Source organism: Anastrepha ludens, chromosome X (assembly GCF_028408465.1).
Source record: "Anastrepha ludens isolate Willacy chromosome X, idAnaLude1.1, whole genome shotgun sequence".
In the NCBI taxonomy this organism is placed as follows: Eukaryota; Metazoa; Arthropoda; class Insecta; order Diptera; family Tephritidae; genus Anastrepha; species Anastrepha ludens.
The window spans coordinates 2172242-2185059 of record NC_071503.1 but is presented as its reverse complement, the minus strand read 5'-3'; the positions used below and the strand labels follow the sequence as shown (position 1 = coordinate 2185059).

The 12818-nt window shown below is 43.6% G+C and overlaps 1 protein-coding gene across 1 annotated transcript in view; it reads right to left on the bottom strand.

Annotated features, from left to right (window-relative positions):
* Nucleotides 1–378: 378 nt before the first annotated feature.
* LOC128869397 (cyclin-dependent kinase 11A-like) overlaps nucleotides 379–12818 on the bottom strand; it is a 45746-nt gene continuing 33306 nt past the window's right edge. The window contains exon 7 of the mRNA XM_054111946.1: nucleotides 379–921. Within this exon, the coding sequence (XP_053967921.1) occupies nucleotides 379–921 (543 nt within the window). The remainder of the gene's footprint in view (nucleotides 922–12818) is intronic.

Sequence of the window (12818 nt, the reverse complement as noted above, 5' to 3'; positions counted from 1 at the left end):
TAGAGTCCCGAAGGTAAATTTGAATTACTTTTAACGGCGGAACTATGCTGCTGAGGTTCTCCTACTTTGATGACAGATCAGTCATCCACAGGAACCTCAGGATTCTGTAGCTTGAGACACTGAACAATTTCCGAATTGTTCAGCTCCATTTTCGGCAACCAAATTCTAGCGTGTGGTCGTCCAGGGATATTTCTGAGGCAGGGATGAGCTTTAGCGAAAGCCCTTTCCAGTTAACCGTAGTAAGGCTCTTCTCCTTCGAGTACTGATTGCCACATCTTATAACCCTACAGTATCGACAGATTTCATCCCAGTCGAAGAGAGGTGCTGGCCCTTTTTTTGTCTATGATGTGTCTGAGGACCATCCTCGAAAGCTGTCCCTCAATAGCATCCCAAAGGGGCAACACCGCCTAAAACACCACTATTGTTTTTTGCGTCCCCGAGGGCAACTTGGAGATGATCCCTGGCCACCTCACTGTAGGCCGCCCTCGCGGCCGCGGCTGCCACACTAGTTGAAGCACGCTCAGCCCCCTGGGCTGAGGAGTATTTGCTCTTTTTTGCCTCGCGTCCGCTCACATCCTGTTGGCGGTTACGTTTAGCCGAGCTCCGTGCCGATTTAGGCTGTTGTTGTGGTTGTGGTTGCGGCTGGTTAAGTTTTGCTGCGGTCGCGACCTCGTACTCACTGATCGCGGCCTCGTGCGCTTTACCGGCTTGTTCATTCTTGGCACTCTTTGCTAGAATGAATTTCGCCGTTAGGTATCGCGCTTTTAGCAGGGCACCGGACGACTTCTTATTTTTCTTCTTGGTGACCTTCGCAGTGGTCACCGGGGCGTCATTGCCAGGGGTCACCTTGGCGGCCTTACCAGAGGAAACTTCTCCAGAGGCCGCCTTGATTACCTCACCAGAGGTCGCCTTGGTAGCCGACTGAAGTAGGCTTGGTCAGAGAATCGGGGTACTGAGTTTTGCACCTCTCGTACATGGCTCGACAATCGTTTCCTGGCTGGAGGCCAATAGATCGTCCTCGGAGAGCGAGCCCAGCACACTCTCCGTTAACTCTTTAAATCCTTCTTTTTCTTTGATAATTGATAATTTTGATTCCATTCGCTATCTGGTCCCACGAGTAGGCACGGAAGGGGTGGTCCACCACGGCAGAGCCGGCATGCCGTGGTAAGGCACTTAATACAACCGACCTTGCCTGTGCATCGGAGGGGACCGTTAAATACTGGTTATTTAGACTCTACCATCCATGCAGCTCTCGGCACGAGTACCTCGACACCTTAGCTTAAAGTGCTGACAAGGTTACACCGCTTTGTCACCGGTCGACAGAGCCTCGTTAGCGAAAACAGGGAGTAACAAGTCCAGGACATCAGGTCCTGGACAGTGGGTAGAGGTTGCCATTTGGAGAGGAGTGGCTATATTGTTCGCATAACTTTCCCATCTAACCCCCCCCCCCCCCCCCCCATCTTCTATTAATAAGCCGTTCCAAAAGTTTGCCAATCGTGTCAAAGGTGGCTTCCCTAGCCTCGGTTGGAGCGCAAGTATTTGCCTCTCCAGAGATTCAGGAACACACGTTGCACAAAATACAACAGCATCACCCTAGGAAATAGTTCTTGATTTTCTAGGGTGGCTGTGTTTAGTGCTATGTTCGGAATATCATTCGGGCGCAAGCTTTACGATCACTCCAAGCGTTAGGACGGGCATGATGAGAGCCTTGTAGAGTGTTAGTTTTGTTCGTTGAGAGAGGACTTTACTGCTCAGTTGCCTACTCAGTCCAAAGTAGCACTTAATGGCAAGAGAGATTCTTACTTGGATTTCAAGGCTGACATTGTTATCTGTGTTAATGCTGGTTCCTAGATACACGAAGTATAACTGTTAACCTCGAAATTATAACTGTCAACAGTGACGTGGGTGCCGATACGCGAGTACGCCGTCTGTTTGTTTGATAACAGGAGGTACTTCGTTTTGTGTTCGTTCACCACCAGACCCATTCGCTTTGCCTCTTTATCCAGTTTGGAGAAGGCAGAGCTAACAGCGGGGTCATCTTGCATAGCCGTATTAGATTTGTGGGGGTACAAAATTCAGACATGGCGGCATACAAGTAACTCCTTTCCGTACTGTCGGATGCAGCTTTAAAATCGACGAAAAGATGGTGTGTGTCGATTCTCCTTTCATGGGTCTTTTCCAAGATTTGGCGTATTGTAAATATTTGGTCGATGGTAGACTTTCCAGGTCTAAAGCCACACTGATAAGGTCCAATCAGTTGGCTGATGGTGGGCTTCTGTATTTTACACAATATGCTCACCAAAACCTTATAGACGATGTTTAGAAGACTAATCCTGCGATAATTGGCACAAATTGCAGGATCACTCTTCTTATGGATTGGGAAGAGCACACTTAAGTTCCAATTGGCAGGCATGCTTTCATCTGACCATATTTTGCATAAGAGCTGATGCATGCACTTTACCAGCTCCTCGCCGCCATGTTTGATTAGCTCCGGTGACAGTCCGTCGGGGCGCGCTGCTTTGTTGTTCCTTAGCCGCGTTATCGCTATTCTCAACCATCATGGTCGGGTAGCGGAACGTCAATTCCATCGTCGACGATTGGGGTATCGGGATTTTCACATTCTCTGTGACATGACAACCTTCTGTAAGTCGCCGAACTTTCTGGTAGAGTTTTCGGGCGTTGTTCATATTGGCCAGCATCTCAAGCTCCTCGCTCTCACGTATTTCGGCCTCCCGTTTCTTCTTTCGGATAATATGTTTCTCTTCCTTTTTTAACTCTCTGTAGCGATCCCACATGGCTCGCGTTGCGCCCGATCGCAGCGTGGCTCTATAGGCGGCATCTTTTCTTTCGGCGGCAGCATGACATTCCTCATCGTACCAATTGTTTTTTCGGGCTCGCCGGAATCCGATTTCTTCTTCGGCGGCGGTACGTAGGGAACGAGAAATGTTGCTCCATTGCTCGTGCATGCCGGTTTGTTGGGCAGTGCTCTCTGAGAGCAGGAGTGAGAGTCGAGTGGCGAATCTTCTGGCTTTCTGTTGGGATTACAGCTTTTCGATATCGAACATTCTTTGAGTTGGTAGATGTACGTTTTTTGCTGCACAGAGGCGTGTGCGCAGTTTAGCTGCAACAAGGTAATGATCCGCGTCGATGTTGGGTCCTCGGATCGTACGTACATCTAATACGCTAGACGCGTATCTTCCATCTATCACAACATGATCGATCTGGTTTCTCGTTTTTCGATCAGGGGACAGTCAGGTAGCTTGGTGGATATTTTTATGCTGGAATCTGGTGCTGCAGACTACAATGTTTCGGGCCCCGGCGAAGTCGATCAGCCTCTGTCCGTTACTGGATGTTTCGTTGTGCAGGCTGAATTTTCCGACTGTGGGGCCAAAAATTCCCTCCTTGCCCACCCTGGCGTTTAATTCGCCAAGCACGATTTTTATGTCGTGTCGCGCTCATGTCGGGGCAGCGCTTATAGGAACGTTCGAAGCGCTCGTAGGAGGAATCTTTGGTCGCGTCATTCTTCTATTCCGTAGCGGCGTGCGCGCAAATGAGCGAGATGCTAAAAAAACGGGCTTTGATGCTGAATATTGCGAGACGCTCGTCTACCGGAGTGAACGACTGTACTTGGCGACGAAATCTCTCTCCCACAACAATTCCGACACCGAATTTGCGCTCCTTTACATGGCAGCTGTAGTAGACGTCGCAAGGTCCTATGGTTTTCTTGCCTTACCCCTTCCATCGTATGTCTTGGATGGCAGTGATGTCAGCCTTTACTCTCACGAGGACATCAGCCAGCCGGGCAGAGGCACCTTCTCCCATTAAGGGACATTCCAGGGGCATGCCCTCAAATCGTGTTCCTTATTTGGTTTGCAGTGGTCATCATCAGTAAAGGTAGTTCTCATCCGAGGCTTTGTTGCTGTTTTCATTGCGGGGGCCTTTTAAGTGGCGGGTCCCTAACCCAGCGCACAACCAGCTTTCCTGGAATGCTTCGCCTTCTCACGTTAGCTCACTCCCGGGTGTTCGGAAGCTACCCAGGGGATACGTGGGCTAATCCCGGACGTTGTGAGCTGCTTGGACCATATGTAGAAGAATCGTCCTGGCCACTCCCAAGTGAATGGCGATCAGTAACTTTCCCCACTTGCGTGGACTTCTACACATAGAATCATCCCCCAGTAACTCTCCCCACTTGCGTGGACTTCTACACATGGAACCATCCCATGACAAGATAAGATAGAGTTACAATCACTAAATGTTTGACGAACGGGCATGTTGATGCGGCCGGTAGGGTGAAAAGAAGAAGAAGGGCGAACCGTTAATAGAAGTTCGAGACGTGAGAAACGATGTCTTAGCCCCTATACACAAAAAGAAATCGACACAGCCAAATGCGATCTCGATTTGTCTTTAGCAAAGCACTGAGCAAGCCTACGGTAAGCGTACATAAATATGTGAATATATGTATATCTACAGGTATACATGCTTGTAAGTACAAATGTAACATATAAGCATAAATTTTGTTCTTTAGAATCTTTGATGCTTTGGCAATATTTCGAATTTAATGAATGAACTACTATTTATGCAGTATTCATTATAATTTACGTTTTATTGCATATCAAGTATTTTATAGTAAGGGTTTTCCAATAAGAGGTGTTTTTCAATGTTAGGATCAATGCTTTCGTTGCTTGTGTCGCACGTAGCGAGTTAGAGACTTGGAAGATAGTTAAAGACTTGCTTGCTATAATTTTTATTTTTTTTTTTAATTTAATTATAGGGTAGTTCTTAACACTATGTTAATACAGGACGGTCTGCCAACATATTTGACAGTCGTATTTATACTTATACCCCATCTTAGTGATTTAGGTACACGACTTGTATATTAGTTTCTTTTTTGTCTCTTGTTATTCTTAAAATACATATGTTTAACTTTTGCTTATCTTTTGTTTTTCGTAAAATATGTTTGTCTTTTGTTATTTTTAAAATAATTATGTTTATCTTTGGTATTCTTAAAATATGTTTGGATTTGTTCAGCGCTGCGTGATTATACTTAGAATTTACTTAACTATTTTTGTTTATTATTTGTGAATGAAATCATTCCTTAACTAGCGCCGTCTTGTTGAAAATAAACGTTTTCCAGATCAGCACCATCCAATTCCGGCCATTAAAAATCGTTAATCATCTCTCGCTAGCGTAATACATTACTCGTAACTGTTGCTTCAGCTTCATTTTCTAAAAAGTAAGGTCCAATGACTCCGCCAGACCATAAGCCGCTCCAAACAGTCACACGTTGGGGATAGAGAGGCTTCTCAAGAATAACTCTTGGATTTTCGGAGCCCCAGATCCAACAATTTCGCTTGTTGACGAAGCCACTAAGGAGGAAATGGGCCTCAGCATGCAAGATTATTTTTCTATGGAATTCCGGATAATTTTCATGAATTTCAACCACCCAATCAGCAAAGACGAGACGTTTTTGATGACGGGCCGGCTTGAGTTCTTGTGTTAACTGGACTTTATAAGCCTTAAAACCCAAACCTTTATGCAAAATACGGTGTAATGACGTTTGTGGAATGCCCAATTCCAAAGAACGACGAGGAATGGACAAACCTGGGTTTCCCCACCACTTTTGGCTACAACAGCAATATTTTCGCTTGTTTTGGAGCGACGTGCAGGGGTTTTATTCTTCTAACTTATCCCAACAACTCGAATTTTTTCTCTAATTTCTGCATTGCGGTCCGACAATTTTAATAATTTGAATGCGTTGTTTAAATAGAAAATAAGAAACAAACACCAACTTAAAAATTATCGCATTTTAATGTATAAAATAGCACTAAATTTATTGCGGAGAGCAAACGGTTGGCAACACTGCACAAATTTGCAAAAGAGACGTCACTCGCTCTCAGATTGGCGCAATCTTGTTTCTATCATTCGTGAGCAGCAGCAGCATCAGCATTAGTTGAAGAAGCAGTGAGAATAGGCGCAGTTTATATGATGATATCAGCAACGGCAGCAGCAACATAACTGAGCGAAGCAGTGGGTGCAGAAGTCGGCGTAAATACACTGTGGCTGATGATCCTCTTAATGGCTCTGCGACTCGAATTTTGCCGTCCGCTCCGGGAATGGTTGCGGTTATTCGACCAAGCACCCAATGCTGCGGTGGTACGTTGTCTTCGTGGACGACGTCGAGTTGGCCTGGTTGGACGTTGGGCTGCGGGTGCACCCATTTGATGCGCTGCTGGAGCTCCAGAAGGTACATAGCTCTACGACCACGCGCGCCAAAATTGTTGCTTGAGAGAGCAAGCATGCTGCCATCTCTCTAAACAGCGGCTGAGGTTCACGGGTACCTTCTCCGGTGGCAAAGCTCGCAAGGGGCAACCGATTAGTAGATGCGCCGGCGCTAGCGCCTCGCCGTCGTTGGGGTCGTTGCTGAGTGGTGCGAGTTCAGTACCGCTTCTATTTCGACGAGAAGCGTTGCGGTTTCTTCGGCGGTTAACAGCGCGTTGCCTACGGCGCGCCCCAGCAGATGTTTGGCCGACTTCACTGCTGCTTTCCACAGGCCGCCGAAGTGGGGTGCCCTCGGAGGTATGAAGGCGAAGATGAATCCTTCGTCGGCGGCGTATTGGAGAATCTCCTCTTTCTGTGCCAGAAAGGCTTCCCGGAGCTCCCTCAGCTTCCTCTCTGCTCCCACAAAGTTCGTCGCGTTGTCGCAGTACATTTTGGCTGGCATCCCTCGGCGCCCAGTGAACCTTTTGAGAGCGAAAATAAATTTAACAGCAGTTAAATCAGTTACAAGTTCTAGATGAACTGCCTTTGAAGCGAAACACACGAAAATGGCAATATATTGTACATTTTCACAGGAGGGCGACCGCGAATTTTAGGGTTATGTGGATGGGCTCGCAGTAATCTACCCCACATATTGTGAAGCGCTGCTGGGCGCGTAATCGATCGGCGGGTAGATTGCCCATGATCTGACCTTGCAATTTTGGCTTATAACGAAAACCGTGAATGCATTCTCTTACAGTTCGACTACAGGCTTCTCGAGCATTTGCCAGCCATATCTTTTCTCGCAGAAGCGCTACCAATGCCTTTGGACCGGCATGGTGGTTACGAAAATGTAGGAACCGGATGTATGCCTTCACAAAGTGCGAGTCTTTGCGTAATAGCAAAGGGAACTTAGCATCATAGGGGATTGGCGCGGTTAATAAACGGCCACCTACTCGAATCAAATTAAACGATAAGGATGATTCCGAGTGTTCATGCAGAAATGGAGTTAATTTCTGCAAACTTGAGGGAAGTTCGTTATTTTTCGATACTTCATTAATTTCATCGCTAAATTCAAAATGCTGAATTATTTCGACAATTTTAAGGAAACTCAATTGTAATTCCTTTGTCGTGGGTATTAATACAGATTCTGCTTTTCGCTCTCGTATTTTTCGAAGCCATCTGAGTATATAAGCGAAAATCCGAAGCACTTTTCTGTGAGATGAGAACCTGTAAATTATTTCGAGAAGTGGCTTTGTTGTGGCATTGATTGCGGTTAACGTAATTGCGTCTTCTTCTTCTCGAGTGCTTCTTGTTCTGGAGAGAGACTGAAGTTGACATTTTTTGGCCATGTAGCAGGGTATCTAGGAGAAACTGTGGACCACATAACCGTATTGAATTACCCAATTCGTCCACGTTACAACCCCGAGACACTTGATCCGCAGGATTTTGTTTTGTGGGCACATGACGCTACGACACATTCTGGGTCCACTCTTGGATCTCGGACACTCTATTTGCGACGAAAGTTTGCAACGACGATGGATGCGTTTTAATCCAATGCAGAACTATTTCGGAGTCTGTCCAGAAAATTGTTTGTTCTATTGGTCGACTCAACATTGGTGAAATTCTTGACCATAATTTGGCCAGAAGATGGGCTGCCGAGAGCTCTAAACGCGGAAGAGATTTAGTCTTCAGCGGAGCTACTCTAGACTTTGAAGTAAGCAGCGTGCATTTCGTACCACTAGCGGATTGGCTACGTATATATACGCAGCAGCCATACGCTCTTATTGAAGCGTCGGAAAAGCCATGAATTTGGCAGCTGGCACTCGACTCTGTATTTACATACCGAGGAATGCTAATTGATGGAAGCTGCAACAAACTGGCTTTAAAGTTTTGCCAGCTAGTGTCCATCCGCAATGCAATGGACTCATCCCAGTCTAGCTTTTGAATCCAAAGCTCTTTTAATAAGGTTTTAGCTTTGGTGACTAGCGGGGCTAACAAATTAAGAATGTCAAAGAGGCGAGCGGAAACTGATAAAATATTACGTTTAGTTGCTCGCAGCTCGCTAAAATTATTTTCCAGAATAAAGCGAAAAATGTCATCTTTCGGCTTCCAGTGGATTCCCAGCGTTTTGGAAGAGTCTGTATCGCTGAGCTGCAATAATTTTTGGAGACTCTCACTATTCTTGTATGTAGCTTGTATGATTGGAAAACCACTTTGCTAATTTCAGGCCTGCCTATTCTAAAATTGTATTTACTTCCTGTTGTATCTGGGTGAGGCTTTCTATACTGTCTGATCCTGTCGTCGTAAAAGTCATTCCGAACGACTTTGGAACCGAGCGGATATTTGGCTTTATTTTTGTCGCTTAGCATTTGCAGACACCGTGTGGCGAGAAATGGTGCAGGCGCTGTGCCTTATGTTACGGTGTTTGGTCGAAATATTTGCAAATGCTCCGATGGATCCTGTCTCCACCCTATGAGCTGGAAGCTCCTGTCGTCTTCGTGCACCAATATTTGACGATACATCTTCGTGATGTCGGCAGTCATGGCATATTTGTGCAATCGGAAGCGAAGGAGGGTCGAAAAAAGCTCCTCTTGAACGATCGGTCCGACCATCAAGGTTTTATTCAACGCAACTTGTGTGGATGTGCGACTCGAATCACCAAAAACTACGCGCAATTTGGTTGTTGTGCTCTGCGGTCTTAACACACACTGGTGCGGAATAAAATAGTGCGGCTCACTCGGGAGTCGATTATTTGTTGGACTCATATGCCCCAATTCGAGATACTCTTGCATGAAGTCCAGGCACATTTTACGAAGTACTGGGTCTTTCAGCGTCCTTCTCTCCAGCGCCTGAAACCGCCGAGCTGCGGTTTCATACGAATGACCGAGTAATTTACGGTCGGTTTTGAAAGGCAGTCTGACTTGAAGCCTTCCACATGGTAAAACCTGTGTGGTTTTCGAAAAAAATTCCTCATATTTTGCCTGCTCTGGAGTCAGTCATGTGGAATTCACTTGTGCAGGTATTTCTTCCAATTCCCAGAATTTTCGGATTTTATTGTAGTATCAATGCTAGCAACGCTTTCTTCAAATTGACAAAATGTGCTACTTACTTGGGCACTGGAGCTATTATTTGTGGCATACTTGCCTGAAATTATCCAGCCTAACACAGTTTTTTGCAGCGTTGGCTGCCTTGGGCTGGTTCTGATCTGACCAACCGATAACAGATCAAAGAATATTTCAGCTCATAAAAGTATGTCTATTTTCTGACATTTGTAGAAGCTTGGGTCAGCTAGTTCAATATTTTGTGGAAGCCATTTGTGTTTACAGTCCGATCTGGATGATTGACTGATATCGAACGCATTACCCAAAAGTAATGGTTTTTAGTTTGCCTTGGACCTTTTTATTTGAATTGCCAATTCCAACTATATTTAGAGCGAATTTTTCTTTTCGGATTCGTAATTTCTGCATAAGCTCTTCGCTCATAAAGTTGACTTGAGAACTGGAGTCAAGTAGAGCTCGCGCTTGCACGTAAACACCGGAGCTGGCCTTTACATTAACTGCGGCTGTAGCTAACATGACTCGGTAAGGCAGACTGCTAATATGCATGGCCTGTGATGTCGAAGGTTGCGGCTCGGTCTCAAAGGAGATCGGATATTGATGCAACATGGTGTGATGCGAACGGTTGCATACACCACAGCGATCTGCTTTGCACTTTGAGACCGTATGTCCCTTGCGCAAGCAATTTATGCACAGAGAAAAAGATTTTGCAAAGTCAAATCTTTTAAGTGCAGTAAGCGCTTGGAATTTTGGGCAAGCTATTAAAACATGGTCCTTAGAACCACAGTGAAGGCAAGTCGGTAGTTTGGAAATTATCGCGATATATGTTTTTTTTGAGTGTCGCAGTTGTTGATTTTTTGTTTTCTGCCGCGTATCTTCATTGTTTGGCCTTTGTTGGGATGAGGAAGCTTCTTCAGCTGATAAATGCTGGTATCTCTTATTTAGCATAGCTTCACACTCAGCCCAAAACGGCAGCTTATCATAGTCAAGTTGCTCCTCCCACTTTGACCGAGTAGTGGGATCAACCTTCGACATCACTATGTGAATCAACATCGCATTTGAAATAAGCTTATCGTCACCCAGCGATAAAAGGGAGTCATATACTGCAGACACTGTATCAATCATTGATCGCAAATACGACGCAGAAGGCCTTTGGATATTTGACAATTCAAAAAGTTTAGACTCTTCCAACATTTGGAAAGACATGATAGTAAATGATAAAATTTTTCAATGTCCGGGATTGTGGGATAATTGTGCACGAAACTCTCAAACAGACTCATAAAGTTTTTAAATTCGGAGTATTCTCCTTTGAATGTAGGTAACGACATTTTTGGTAGCCGCGAGCTGTGAGGTGCAATAAAAGATGATTCGGCAATTGGCGACTTATTTCTCGCCAAAATGGACTTAATAATGGACTTTGTTTCTGCAATTAAGTCCTCTAACTCTCCACGGGCAATGTCATCTTCGTCGATTTCCTCAATTTTCGACTGACATTTCATGAGTTTTTCGCTATGGGAGTTCAATATGTCGAGTCGGCACTCCAATTCGATTGGATCTAGCGACATGGTATTTTCAGCAGACCCGTTTTTATGCTCACTATGCTGGTTTTTGCAACAGTTCTCTGGCGCTTTAAAGATTTTAAGTCCATCATCTCCCTACTTGGAGAGAGACTGGAAATAGCCGACTTTGGTTTACTCATGTTTTGAGATTAAAGTTCGCTGCTTTAGCCTATGGCTTTTGTAAAATGAAAACGGTTCTGGAAGTTCGTCAGCACGAAAACGAAAGCGATAAATACTGAAATATATAATAGCTGAAATTTGACCAGAACCGAACGAAAACGAGACGAAAATAAGCAAATAATTGATTTTTTTTTCATATTCCGGCTGATCAGAAACCGCAATTTCGTTTGATTTTTTGAAAAAATCCCGAAAATAAACCAAAAAATAGTACTCGCAAATTATTTGGCGACAAACAAGTTCCTCTGCCTCGGGTCCCACTGTATCCTTCACTTCATAGGCAGTATATGTATATACATATATATTTTATATATATAAGTGTATAAGTATGGTTTATTTGCATATAGAAGTGGATACACGAGATGCCAATAATTGAAGCCCTTGTACTGTGAGACGATTATTAGCAACTGTAATAATCTCGGTCAATCACAAAGCCAATTTCTAGCTTAAATTTTTTGCACTCAATACCTGTTTATCGTGGACTGGTTTGTTTCCAGCTTCAACTTTGGTAGGCCACGCGGTTGCAGGTCCTTCCTCCCTCGGTGTCCTATGTAACGGTGGATATTGGTGGTGAACAGTTGGTGAACCGGTGAATATGACGTATAGCTCCACAGTTTCACTCCCCTTCGTAACGATGTTCTATATGTTTTTTTGGTTTTTAACTTTTTTGAATATAAGTATTTTATTTTACTTATATAGGTATTTTATTTCAATTTCAAACAATTTTTTTTTTTTGTTTTGTTTTTTGGGGCTCACAGTCACTTCTTTTTTCCAGCCACTCCACTTTTCAAGTCACTGCACTAGTTTTGTTTATATACATATGTATGCGTACATACATATGTATATTAGTTTAGTTGTCTGTTGGTCTATTTTTTTTGGTTTTGCGAGACGACTTTTGTTTTTGGTTGTCAACGGACCGCGCAGGCAATATTCTTTTTGCACTAAATTAGCACTTACATATTTATTTTAATTATTAATTATTAAATATTTTGCGTGCAGTTTACACAATTTGCTAACTTGTGGCCTTTTGTCACTATCACTTTATTTTTTGTTTTATTTAACACTTTCGCACTAATGTCCCTGCTCGGGCGCCATGAAAATTCTTCACGAGTTTTTGAAGATGTCTTAATGATTTAATAAAAAAAAACTTAACTTAGGGAAGCGCGAAATTAATTGCCTGTGGATTCGAATTTAAAGAATAACACCGTACACGTCCGATTAACAATTCAAAAGTGAGTTTATTTTATTATGCTCTGTCCTTATATTATGCCTAAAACTAAGATAAAAGAAATAGCGGAAATGGAAGAACAGTATGTGGAGAGTTAGAGAGAGTATGCAGTTAAGTAAAGAGAAATAGGAAGAACGGAAATTATAGCTGTAGAAATAGAGTCAATGCTCGAAAGTAAATAGAAACAGGTAAAGAAATAGCGACAGCGAGGTATATACTTATAGAAAATAACTTAATATTAAGCTTAAATATTAATATTAAGCTTACAGTAAAGTATATACTTATAGAAAATAACTTAATATGAAACTTAAATACATTTTCATTATTTAAATTCAAAATTATATTAATTTATTCTATTCTATTATTTTTACATTATTCTATGAGAATAGTTTGTGCGTGACTACATTCGGAATTTACAGAGTTCGAGTCTCGGTGAAGCACCTAACTTAAGAAAAACATTTTTCTAATAGTGGTCGCCCCTCGGTAGGCAATGGCAAACCTCCGAGTGTATTTCTGCCATTAAAAAGCTCTTCCTAAAAA